General features: G+C 36.3%; 1 protein-coding gene across 1 annotated transcript in view; it reads left to right on the top strand.

The window, feature by feature from the left end:
- MYO3A (myosin IIIA) overlaps positions 1–13,066 on the top strand; it is a 266,360-nt gene that overhangs the window by 119,333 nt on the left and 133,961 nt on the right. Inside the window, exons 11-14 of the mRNA XM_050804485.1 lie at positions 5,716–5,815; positions 7,573–7,689; positions 8,901–9,005; positions 9,109–9,192. Of these exons, the coding sequence (XP_050660442.1) occupies positions 5,716–5,815; positions 7,573–7,689; positions 8,901–9,005; positions 9,109–9,192 (406 nt within the window). The remainder of the gene's footprint in view (positions 1–5,715; positions 5,816–7,572; positions 7,690–8,900; positions 9,006–9,108; positions 9,193–13,066) is intronic.

The following is a 13,066-nucleotide window of genomic DNA, read 5'->3' on the forward strand; positions in this document are numbered from 1 at the left end:
TTGGTATGTAGCTAAATCTGACAAATCAATGTATGCATATTTTAAAACTTATTTAATACTGGAAACATGAAAGTTAACCAGAAAAATAAGCAGTCATCATTGATTAGCTATTCACTGACGTATAAAAATTATGGAAACATTTACATGTTCTTGTGAAAAGGTAGATGTACTTACTCTTTTTAAGAAATGCCCAATATTATACTAAGAAAAATCATATAAAGCTATTTTCTATGCAAACCTCAAACATTCAGTTGGTTTCAGGCAAACATGGATATTGAATTAAGGTAATGAAGATTCAAGACACCTTGTTTTTTGCATCTTTGTATCAAGGCATAAAATGATGAATAACACTTGATTTCTACATACAACTTTCCCAAGGTCTAGCAGGAACAATGAACCTGTATTGACTTCATTAAATGTGAGAACTTCTCCACTAGTGGTGTATTCTCTCTGGAAAGACCTGCAGTGTCTTCACAGAGAGGGTAATTTAAGCCTAACTTTGAAGGATACGTAGAATTTTGCCAAGCATGGAAGGAAAATAATTCCAGGTAGAGAAATGGAATGAACAAAGTACAGAGTCTTGAAAATGCGTGGTATGTTGAGAGCTATTCCGTACAGAGCTGATGGAGAATGATGCTGGAAAGGTTGTTTAAGGCAAGATTGTGAAGGTCCATGAAATCCATGCCAAGACATTTTTAAGTTGTACCATAGAAGATAGGGATCTATCTGAGGTTGTTTTAATCATCACAATGACCAAATCTTTTCTAAGTTTTTGACAGCTAATACCAAAAACATCATGGAGGATGAATTCACAGGAGCAGAAGAGTGAGGGTACCAACCAGCCAAGTATTGATCCTTCTGCTCCTCACCATCCATTCCCCGTCGTTCTCCAGGAACAGTCTGTAGCAGCCAAAACAGACAAAAAATTCAGGGCCCTTCAATTAAATGGATAATTGGATTTCTTCCTCTTTTGTCTTAAAAAGAATATATAAAAAATGGTTATATTTGTAAGAATCTCTTTGAAAATAGAGGAGTAAATAAGATGATACTTGTTCAATTCAGCAAATGTGGAGACCAACTATATGCAAATTCCATGCCAGAAGTTGTGGGGGGATATACAGTCACTTAGTCATTCAACTAAAGTTTATCGAGAAACTACACTATTCTAAACAATATCCTTATTCTTGGGATACAACAAGAAACTAAAGGCATAGTTTTGCAGATCTTGATGCTTACATCTAGTAAGGACTTCAAATATTAACTAAATTATCCACACAAGTGCATAATTTTTTAAGTGGTATAAAAATTATGGAGGAATCTTGTAATCCTAGCACTTTGGGAAGCCAAGATGGGCGGATCACGAGGTCAGGAGATCGAGACCATCCTGGCTAACATGGTGAAACCCTGTCTCTACTAAAAGTACAAAAATTAGCTGGGTGTGGAAGCGTGCCTGTAGTCTCAGCTACTCAGGAGGCTGAGGCAGGAGAATCGCTTGAACCTGGGAGGCAGAGGTTGCAGTGAGTCGAGATTGCACCATTGCACTCTGGCCTGAAGACAGAACGAGACACCGTCTCAAAAAAAAAAAAAAAAAAAAAAAAAAAAATGGAGGAATCTAATTAAGAGTTGCAAATAGCTATAAGACACTATTTCTGTCATTAGATACATTTTTTTAAATATCAGAAACATGATTTGCAAATAGTTTCTCCCAATCTGTGGCTTGGTTTTTATTTTCTTAACAAGAAAGCAGCAAATTGAGGATTGTACACCTTGGGATGATGGAAGACGTGATCAACTAAGAATGTGGATCTGTGGAAAGGAAGCTTCTGATGGCATGATACAGCAAGCTACACAGGAAATAAAATCGAGAGACAGGTGGAAAGTGTTAACCCTGGAAAAGAAAGGTGGCACTTCTACCCTGGAAAGTGAAAAAGAAGTGTGTATGGGGGTAAGGGACTATGAGAAAATAGGTGAAAATATACTATCATTTTGAGATAAAAGGGAAGGAACCAGAGTGAGTTTGTATTAGCTTTCATTTGAAGAAGAGGGAAAATAGATATTGGAAACTTGAAAGATAGACATTTTTGGACCACTGCTATCTAAAATGAGCTAGGAAGTCTCCTGTGGAGGGGTAAATAATTAATGAGTAACTTCAGGGTCCAGTGGAGGGAAAACTCTAATCTTTCATGTGTGAGATCTGCGACCAGAAATCTGCAACATTCGAGTTGAAGAGAAGTCAATGAGTGACTGGATCTATTAGTCAGTGTCCTGGCAGGAAAATAGCACAGTCCAAAGAAGTGTGATTGGAGAGAATTTTTTGTTTTCATTTTTTATTAAAATAAACTTGCACAGTGTAGATGTTTATAATTTTAGTGAAGCCCAATTTATCAATTTTTTATTTCATGGATGGCATTGTTGGTGTTGCATATAAAAACTTATTTCCAAACCCAAGGGTATCTAGATTTTTTCCTATGTTATCTTCTGGAGTTTTATAGTTTTACATTTTACATTTAGATCTGTGATTTATTTTGAGTTAATATTTGTAAAAGCTTAAAGGTCAGTGTCTTGAGTCACTTTTTTTGCACGTGAATATCCAATTGTTCCAGCACCATATGTTGAAAAGATATTCCTATCCTAAGAAATTTACAATCTAGTAAAGCGTATAAGGCCAGCACACAAATGAATGACTGAAATGACATTTAACTAAGATATCTGTCCTAAAGGATGTATAGAATTGTGCTGAGGAGTGTAAAAGAGGTGACATTTAAGGTGGATTGTGAAAAGTGAATAAGGTTTTATCATACAGATGGGGCTGAGGAGGATAACAGAAACAAAATGACAGGTGAAAAAAGCACAGGGATGTATAGTTTAAGAAACAGAAACAAGTCCAGTTAAGCTAAAGTGTAAAAGTGTACCTTTCTGGCAAACACACTGGAAAGACAGATTGTGTAATGTTATGGAAGGCCTTGAATGAGTTTCATGTGATGAGTCATTGAACAAATATTTATTGAGGGCCTACTGCATGCCAGGCACTGTTACAGCTGCTGGGGATACAGCAGTGAACAATACAGGTACTCTGTCTTACTATTACAATAAAATCTAGATTGGTATTATATTAATTACAATCTAATAGGAGATGAAAGAGGACAAGGTAGAATGTGAGAGGTGATGAGGAGAACTGGCGGAGAAGCCAGTGGCTAAAAATAGAGCAGGAAAAGGGTGATGAGAAGTTCTGGAGAGAAGCCACTAATTCACAAGGGCTCACCAGGAAAAGACTCTGATTAATGTAATATTGAAAGAAGCCCATAGGAAGCAAGAAAGAGCTTTACAGGTATCAAAGAAAATGGCATTCCACTCAGAGGGAACAGCAAGTACCAAGGCTGTGAGGTAGAAGCATGCTTAACGCATTCAGGAAACAGTAAGGAAGCCAATGAGGTTGGAAAGAATTGAGTAGGAGGGATATTAGAAACAGATAATGTTAGAGAAATAATAGGGGTGTTGAGGGAGGCACAGATGCACAAATCACATAGGCCTCGTAGGCCATGGTACAGCGTTGGATATTCCTTTGAGTAATAATGGGAAGATCAGGAACTTTGAGCAGAGTAGTGACATGACGTGACTTATTTTCTTGAAGATCACTCTGGCTGCAGTGTTGGGAAGAGTGTCAGAAGGTAAAGGTGGCAGCAGGGAAATCTCTTGGGTGGCTGTTACAGCAGTGAGAAGAAATACAGTGGGGGGTGGTGGGGAGAAATGTCTAGCCCTAGTTAGAATTTGATGATAGAGGCGATGGAATTTGTATACAGATTGCATGAGGGGTGTGAGAAACAGAAGAGCCAACGATGTCTCTAACATCCTGAACAATCAGAAGAAAGGAGTCACCATTGACTGAGATAAAGAATCACAGAGAAGGAGTAGGTTTGGAGGCAGAGTATTTAGGAGCGTGGTTTTGGATGTGTCTGTCTCTCCAAGTGAATTATCACATAAGCATTTATATGCAGAAGTCTGGAGCTAGTAGTTATCAGTGAATGAGTGGTATGTGAGGCTATGAAATAAGGAAGTGAATGTAGAGAAGATAACTTCAAGAACTGAAACTTGGGAGACCCCCAAAGTGTAACAGAAAGATAAGGAAAAAACAGAAAAAGATACTCAGACAGAGATACCAGTGAGATAAGGAAGAGAATCAAGAGAGACTTACAGGAGACCAAGGCAAAGGTATTCAAGAAAGCCTTTGTTAAATGCTGCTGGTAGATTAGGTAAAATGAGGACTTAAAATTGACCATTGGATTTAGCAATGTAAAGGTCAGTAGAGTCTTTAACAAAAGCTGCTTCCATAGAGTGTCAAGATGAAAGCCTGAAGAAACTAAGTATAAGCCAGGCGCGGTGGCTCACGCCTATAATCCAAGCACACTGGGAGGCCAAGGTGGGCAGATCACTTGAAGTCAGGAGTTCAAGACCAGCCTGGCCCACATGGTGAAACCCCGTCTCTACTAAAAATACAAAAAAATTAGCTGAGCTTGGTGGCCACGCCTGTAATCCCAGCCGCTCAGGAAGCTGAGGCAGGAGAATCCCATGAACCTGGGAGGCAGAGGTTGCAGTGAGCTGAGATCGCGCCACTGCGTTCCAGCCTGGGTGACAGAACAAGACTCATCAAAAAAAAAAAAAAAAAAAAAAAAGTATACATAATTCTTTTGAGGATTTTTACTATAAAGCAAAGAAATAGAACAGCAGATGGAGGAAACTGGAAGTCAGGGGAGGGCAGTTTGTTGTTGTTTGTGGGATGGGTGATATAACAGAAAATTCAATGATGTAGGAATGAGAGAAAAAGCAGTGGCAATGATGTCCTTCCCTAAATGAGAGAGGACAGAAGCTATTATAGTAAACAAAAGGAGTAGTCGGCTTAGATAGGGGAAGGGGCAGTTTATTAATAGGCTTAAATTTCTAAGCAATAAGAAACCATTAAAGTTTTCTGAGTGAGTGTTAAGATTCTTAATAACCCTCATAATCTATATATTCCTTCCCCTTCTACCAAGGGGCAAATCCAGATACTTAAGAGTATATCCAAAAATAGATACCAGAAATACAATTATCCTCAAAATAAAATGGATGTCCAGAAAAGTTTAAATAAACCATTGTGTTTCTCTCAGCAATTTCTTCAGCCTTTGTGTTAAATCAAGATCTTTATGCTGTTTTTGAAACTTGTTGAAATGTTTTACTTTGAAAATAAACTTTTTAGTACATGAAATCTATTTTTACACACATCTAACTTTCTGAAAATTTGTAATGTGATTTATTTTGTATTCCTGTTAAATTTTGCTGAATAATAATTAAAAATGACCATACCTTGACCACCAGTGGCCTAACACTACCTCCAGCAAAATTAGGAATGTAATGAATTCAAACCCTTCAGACTCATCACCTTGTAACAGATTTGATCACACAGAAATTTAGAGGAAGCTTTAAAACAAATCATATAAAGATAGTTCTTAAAGGAAATTATGTACTATTGATCATCCATGAAGTAAATTCTGTAATTTGCATTTTTTCCAATGGAAAGGAGTAAACAAACAGTAAAGATCAAATATATTAGGATATTTTCTGGTATGTTATTGAATTTAATAAACAGATTCACAGAGGATTTTCAGTGTCATATGTATCTAAAACTTACTTCTACTATGATCAGTAATCAGTTCTTAAATCAGAAAGCATTTTTCTCCACAGACATGAACGTATTCACACCAAGAAAGGGAACTTCAACTGGTCTCTAATATCCAATCCGAAGGATGTAGATGATTTAGCAACCCTAGAAGTTTTGGATGAGGTAAGAACTAATATCCAATCTGAAGGATGTAGATGATTTAGCAACCCTAGAAGTTTTGGATGAGGTAAGAATTTCAGTTGAATTAAACTTAGACATTGCAGATGTTTTGTTAATTTATAGAAAACATGAGTATTGGTAGAAGGGGAAGGAATATAGAGATTATGATGGTTATTAAGAGTCTTAACACTCACTCTGCCCATGTCTTCCATCTGTAAGTCTCATGCTTTCTTTGTCTCTTAGCTTCCTATTATTTCTCTTATCTTCAGTTTTAATCTATATAACTCAAATTTACAGATCTTTCCAGCCTCGTGTTCATTTTTTTCTGATGCTCAACTGTCAGGGGTGAAGTCCTCGCAGTATAAGTTGTTAGGCCACAGATCTTCCTTCTTTTCCATTATTTGTGGGAGTCTCAAAGATATGATTTATTGTATTCAAAGAGCAGTCAGCCCACTGTAACCACCATGTGGTGGCCTCCCCCTTTTTCCTCTCTTGTTTCAGCTCTCAGTGGCTGTACCAGAAACTCTGAATACCTCAACAGCCTGTCTGTTACCATGGTCGGTGTTCTTCCTCATGGGATCACAAAACCCTTGTTTCACACAGCTTATCTTTCAGGGGTATTGAATTCTGCTTGAAACTCCTTATTCTAATTATCTCAGAGGTATTTCAAACATTTTTTGTGAAGGTACAGATCCAAGCTATTAAATTCTAGTCTCAGCCTCCTTTCCCCTCACCCTTCTTTATTCCACACTTCTTTATTCCACGTAGTCAGATCATTAGAGAAATAAATGCCCTCTTTTTAGGACTTCTGTCCTGCCTGATGAACACCTTTTTTATTTTTTTTACACTGCTGATACATGCCTGAGCATTTGACTCAGAAATGTACCAATCAAGAGCTAAGTTCTGAATAGAGGTAGTCATTTGGTAAATTTAGGGTTGCATAAACAACTCAAGTACTTCCTCAGAATAATCTCAAGATCATCAAACATCTTGAAATCAAATCATGTTGGCAAGTCAGAGACTGCAGACACCTTTCTGAATTCTTACATATAAAATTTTTTAATAATGTGAATTCCTAGGCTTATGGATTGCAAAGAAGTTTTCACTAGATCAATATATTAATATATTAAATGGTAGATTTGTTTCTGTTGTCTATGTTTTATTTTTAGTTTCTTTTTGGACCTAAGATATTTTGCTCCTCTCTTGTGTCATGTACTATAAATGGTGGTTTTCGACATTATCAACCCCAATTCATTTACTCAAATGACTTATCAACTATGAAAATTACATTTAAAAATTTTTCACAGTACTTCATAAAGCCAAAAGTCTGGAAAAAAAAAAAAAAAAAAAAGGACTAGGACATTCCATAAAGCCACTGGATCACTTTGATTTGAAATTAAATCATGTTCACTCCATCTTCCCTTCCCTTTTCTCTTTACTTCGTTGTTAATCTTTACGTCACTTACTGCTATTACTTCTTTTCTTGAAAGCATTATATATTTAAAATTCCTGTGACATATAATATGTCCTCTGGAAAATGCAGGTAACAATGACATCCACTGTCTCAAAACCAAAAGAAATGCCTGTCAAGTGAATGAGTAGTTGCAAACCTGATGTTATATATTTTTTACTATCAATGTGTCTATTTTTCTAATCCTTGGTCCAGATTCCAGATGTTCTGTTTATTATTGTTTACTTTTTAAGTTGTAGTTGACCACAAATAATTTTTAAGAAGGAGAAATTATTTTATTTTATTGCAGAATACAGTCTCAGAGCAACTTGAGAAGTGTTATTCCAGAGATCAGATCTATATCTATGTGGGAGACATACTCATTGCTCTTAACCCTTTTCAGAGTCTGGATCTTTACTCCACAAAGGTATGTCATATGGGGTGCATTCTCTTACTTCATACACATAATTATACATTCAGATACTTAATTTAAATGAATGCCAGAAAAATTTTATCCACTATTTTGAATAAACAGTTACATAATTGTTATTAAAACATAGAACTAGGAAAAGTAGAAGATGGAGTCAATCTGGGTGCGGTTTGTGGTCTTCCTTTCTCCAAATGTGTGTGCCATTCAGTTACTGGTAACGGATCTACATTAAATATTGTGTCACTAAACAGATGCCTTTAAAAGCATATACTTAAGTCTGCTTTAAAAGGTATGTACTTAATGTATGTCTGACACTGAACCGAGTATGGGAGTGTCAAAAGTATAATTACATTGTTTATGTAGATAATACATACTTAATGGCTATAAAAATTATCACTATGAGTTAAAAATTCCTTTTGATGTATTATTGGCTTCATTAATATCACACACATGTTTTATGAATATGAATATATAATTATCAACTATTCAACCCCTAATGGCTTAAATATAGAATACTATTCTGGAATTAAACAAGGTTGTTTTTCATTTTTAATTGGACTCATTCTCTTCTGGCTATTTGTGTACTCCAGGAAATTATTTAATACTGTTCCTAATAGTTGTTTTTGTGTGTGAAAAGTACATATCTCTGTCATCTTTTAGCATCCTAAAATTTATAGGAATAACAGTAAATTTATGAGCCCTCACCTATGTTTCAGAAGATTCGGGCTTTAGTGCAATCCTACTATCAATTCACTGTGTGATCGTGGACAAATCAAATGAGAGAATGTATGTTAAATGATGTGAAAGGAAAAAAATGGTGATCATATATGAGACATTATTATATCCAAGGAGCAGTTAACAAACTGAAACCTGATCGTCTTATTTTTAATGAATGCTTTCACTTAAGTAAATAATGGAATTTTGAAACCTTACGTTCTGCTTTGGAAGTACAATGCAGAATCTTTTAAATTACTTTGTGTCATATCATATTTCTGGGCTGTTTTGTGTCAGGCTTTTATTTTACATAGTTATACATTTAGATATATGTGCAATATGTGTGTAACATGTATGTAACAATGTTTTAGTGGTATAAAATGGCATTTTTATTTATACTTTGCTTTAAAAATTGGAGCTATATTTGTAAATAATTCAGGACTTAAAAACAAAAAAACAAAAAGCCCTACAAATGTATTCTTTTTAACCCTTAGCATTCCAAACTATATATTGGATCAAAGAGAACTGCCAGTCCTCCTCACATTTTTGCAATGGCTGACTTAGGATATCAATCTATGATAACATATAATTCAGATCAGGTAAGAAGAGTCTCCCATTCTTAGAAATTTACCTCATAGTTACTTAAATGTCACCTGAATTTTGAGGATAAGGTCTTCTCACAGTTTTCTTTTCTATGTGTAGTGCATTGTTATTTCTGGAGAAAGTGGTGCTGGAAAGACAGAAAGTGCTCATCTTTTAGTTCAGCAGCTGACAGTGCTTGGAAAGGTATAATTCATTTTTTTCTCTGTCCCATCAGAAATATTTGTTGAATTTCAGAACTTAATATAACTCATTAATATTCTCTAGTATCTCACATTTAATAATGTACAGAAATTTTAAAATACAGTTGTTATCCTTTGAGAGTTTAAAATAATGAGCAATATGAAAAGCATGTACTCTGTTTTGAGGATTTTCTAACTTTTAGCACACGTATTAGCAAGGCTTATAAATGTGATTTTCATTCTTTTTAGTCCCAGTGCATTTATTGAATGCTTTCTTTACTTTTTCTCCTTTTGTTGCTAGCAGGTTAAAAGACAGTCAACATACAAAAATCAGTTGTATTTACATACTATATGTGTATACTAGCAATGGTCAATTACAAATTGAATCTTAAAAGTGCCATTAACAATAAAATAAAAAAACCATGACCTATGTAGATCTAAATATTATTATATATGTGCAAGATTTGTATGCTGAAAACTGAAAGAGTTAAAAGAAATAAAAGACCTAAATAAACGAAGAGGTATATCATGATCATGGATTAAATGACTCAATATTATTAAGATGTCAGTCTTCCACAAATTGATCTGTAGATATAATGCAGTTATGATAAAAATCCAATCAGGATTTTTTTTTTTTTTTTTTGGTGGGAATTGACAAGGTGACTCCAAAATATATAATGAAAGGCAAGGGAACTAGAATAACCAAACAATCTTGAGAAAGAGCAAAGTTGGAGGATTCATACTACCTTATTTCCAGACTCGCTGTAAAGCTGCAATAGTCAAGACAGTGTGTCACTAAACAGAATAGAGAGGCTACTTGCATATGGTTTATTGATTTTTGACAAAGGTGTAAAATTTATTAATTAAGAAAGGTGGTCTTTTCAACAAATGGTGTTGAAATAATTGGATAGTCCCATACAAAAAAATTAACATCAGTCTATACTCACATGTTATACAAATTTTTAACTCAAAATGCATCATAGATCTAAACATAAAACCAAAAGCCATAAAATTACTACAGGAAAACATAGGAAAAGTTTTTCTGATGTTGAGTTAGGTGAAAGAGTTCTTAGATTCAACCCAAAGTGCATAATTTATAAATGGAAAAATTTGATTTTGTCAAAATTAAGAATGTCTGTTCTCTGATGATACTGTTATAAAAATGAAAACACAGCCCACAGACTCAGAGAAAATATTTGCAAGGCACACAACTAATAAAGGACTTGAATCTAGACTATATGAAAAAAAAAACTAATAAAACTCAATAAGAAATGAAATGACAATTTAAAAACAAACATAATGTTTGAACAGTCACTTCACCAAAGATGATTATGTATGGTACATAAACAAATGAAAAGTTGCTCAACATCAGTATCATTTGGGAATGCAAGTTAAAACCACAAGAAAACACTATTACAAAACTATTAAAATGACTGAAATGGCTAGCGTTTTTTAATCTAACAGTACCAAATACTGACAGAGATATGTGCATTACTCCATTCTCACACTGCTATAAAGAACTTTCCGAGACCGGGTAATTTATAAAGGAAAGAGGTTTAATTGACTCACCGTTTTGCATGACTGGGAGGCCTCAGGAAACTTACAATCATGGCAGAAGGTGAAGGGGAAACAAGGACCCTCTTCACATGGCAGCAGGAGAGAGAAGAGTGAGAGAAGGAGGAACTTGCCCAACACTTATGAAACCATCAGATCTTGTGAGAATTCACTCACTATCACGAGAACAGCATGGGGGAAACTGCCCCATAATCCAATCACCTCCCTCCCTTGACATGTGGGGATTACAGGTCCTTCCCTAGACATGTGGGGATTACAAATCAAGATGAGATTTTGGTGGAGACATAGAGCCAAATGATATCAACATGTGTTACCGAAACACCAGGGGTTTGGTCTAGGTCCTGCTACTTGCTACGCAGAAAGCCAATGACTGAGATGATGAGTATTGCCAAAGAAGTAGGCTTTAATCAGGTGTTGCACCCAGGAAATGGGAGCTGTCTCAAATCTATCTCTTTGATCAATTAAAACTAGGGGTTTACATAACAGGGAAGACATGTAAGAATGTATAAGAACACAGAAACTAGGGAGAGACAAGGAAGCAATAATGATGAATAAGGGGTCTGCATCTTATTGTCTGGATGTGGTGATCTATGGAGTTTCAGTTCTTTGATACTTTTTTTTGAGAGGCCTGAAGGTGGTTTCCTCAGGAGGGAAATCAGATAAAACAAATTGTAAAGTTCAAGCTCCAAGACCAGCAGGAACTTTGTTTATTTAAAGAAAAGAATCTATGGGACTATTGGGTTTCATATGGAGCAACTGTATTTCTGGTGAGAATGCAAAGTGGTACAGCCACTTTGGAAAACAGTTTGGATGTTTCTTGTAAGCTACACTTACCATACAACCCAGCAGTTCTACTGCTATGTGTTTATCTGTGCTATGTGCCTTTCTGTATAGACTATGAAAACCTTTACAGAAACCTATAGACAAAGATTTATAGAGACTTTATTTACAAACTCCAGAAAGTAGAATAAACAAACTATAGTATATTAATACAGTGAAATATTACTTAGCAATAAAAAGAAATAAACATTGAGTCCAGGAGTTCAAGAACAGCCTGGGCAACATAGCAAGACCTCTATGAAAAAATTTAGAACTTAGCCAGGCATGATGGCACATGCCTACAGTCCCAGCTACTTGGGAAGCTGAAGTGGAAGGATTGTTTGAACTATGGAGGTCGAGGCTGCAGTGAGCTATGGTGGCACCACCGCACTCCAGCCTGGATGACAGAGCAAGACCCTGTCTCAAAAAAAGAAAAAGAACAAACATTGATACAAGCAATAATGAATTCCATTAAATTATCGTTGGATGAGGCCAGGTACTGTGGCTCACGCCTGTAGTCCCAGCACTTTGGGAGGCCGAGGCAGGCAGATCAAGAGGTCAGGAGATCAAGACCATCCTGCTAACATGGTGAAACCCCGTCTCTACTAAAAATACAAAAAATTAGCCGGGCGTGGTGGCAGGTGCCTGTAATCCCAGCTACTTGGGAGACTGAGGCAGAGAATGGCATGAACCTGGGAGATGTGAATGGTGTGAATCTGGGAGGCGGAGCTTGCAGTGAGCCAAAATCATGCCACTGCACTCCAGCCTGGGCAACAGTGCGAGACTCCGTCTCAAAAAAAAAAAAAAAAAATTGTTTTTGGATGAAGCTCAAATGTATTATGCAAGTGGAAGAAGCATTATGCAAGTCAGGCACGGTGGCTCATGCCTGTAATCCCAGCACTTTGGGAGGCTGAGGTAGGTGGATCACCTGAGTCAGGAGTTCAAGACCAGCCTGGACAATATGGTAAAACCCCATCTCTACTAAAAATACAAAAATTAGCTGGGCATGGTGGCAGGTGCCTGTAATCCCAGCTACTTGGGAGGCTGAGGCAGGCAGAATTACTTGAACCTGGGAGGTGGAAGTTGCAGTGAGCTGAGATCGCACCACTGCACTCCAGCCTGGGCGACAGTGCGAGACTCCATCTCAAAAAAAAAAAAAAAAAAAATTGTTTTGGATGAAGCTCAAATGCATTATGCAAGTGAAGAAGCCAGAATCAAAAGACTGCATAATGATTCAGTTTACATGCCATTCTTGCAAATTTAAAACAGTACAGACAGAAACAGATCAGTGATTATCAGGAAATGGGGGTGGAGAGAGGGATTGACTGCAAAGAGTCACAAGACAATTTGGGGTGGTGAAGGAATTATGCTATATGTAGACTGTGATGGGGGTAACATGATGGCACATGTAAAAACTCTCAGCACTGTACAGTATAAAGGATGACTCTTACTGTATGTAAATTATACCTTAATTTTTTTAAAAA

The sequence above is a fragment of the Macaca thibetana genome, chromosome 9, assembly GCF_024542745.1.
Source record: "Macaca thibetana thibetana isolate TM-01 chromosome 9, ASM2454274v1, whole genome shotgun sequence".
Taxonomy (NCBI): Eukaryota; Metazoa; Chordata; class Mammalia; order Primates; family Cercopithecidae; genus Macaca; species Macaca thibetana.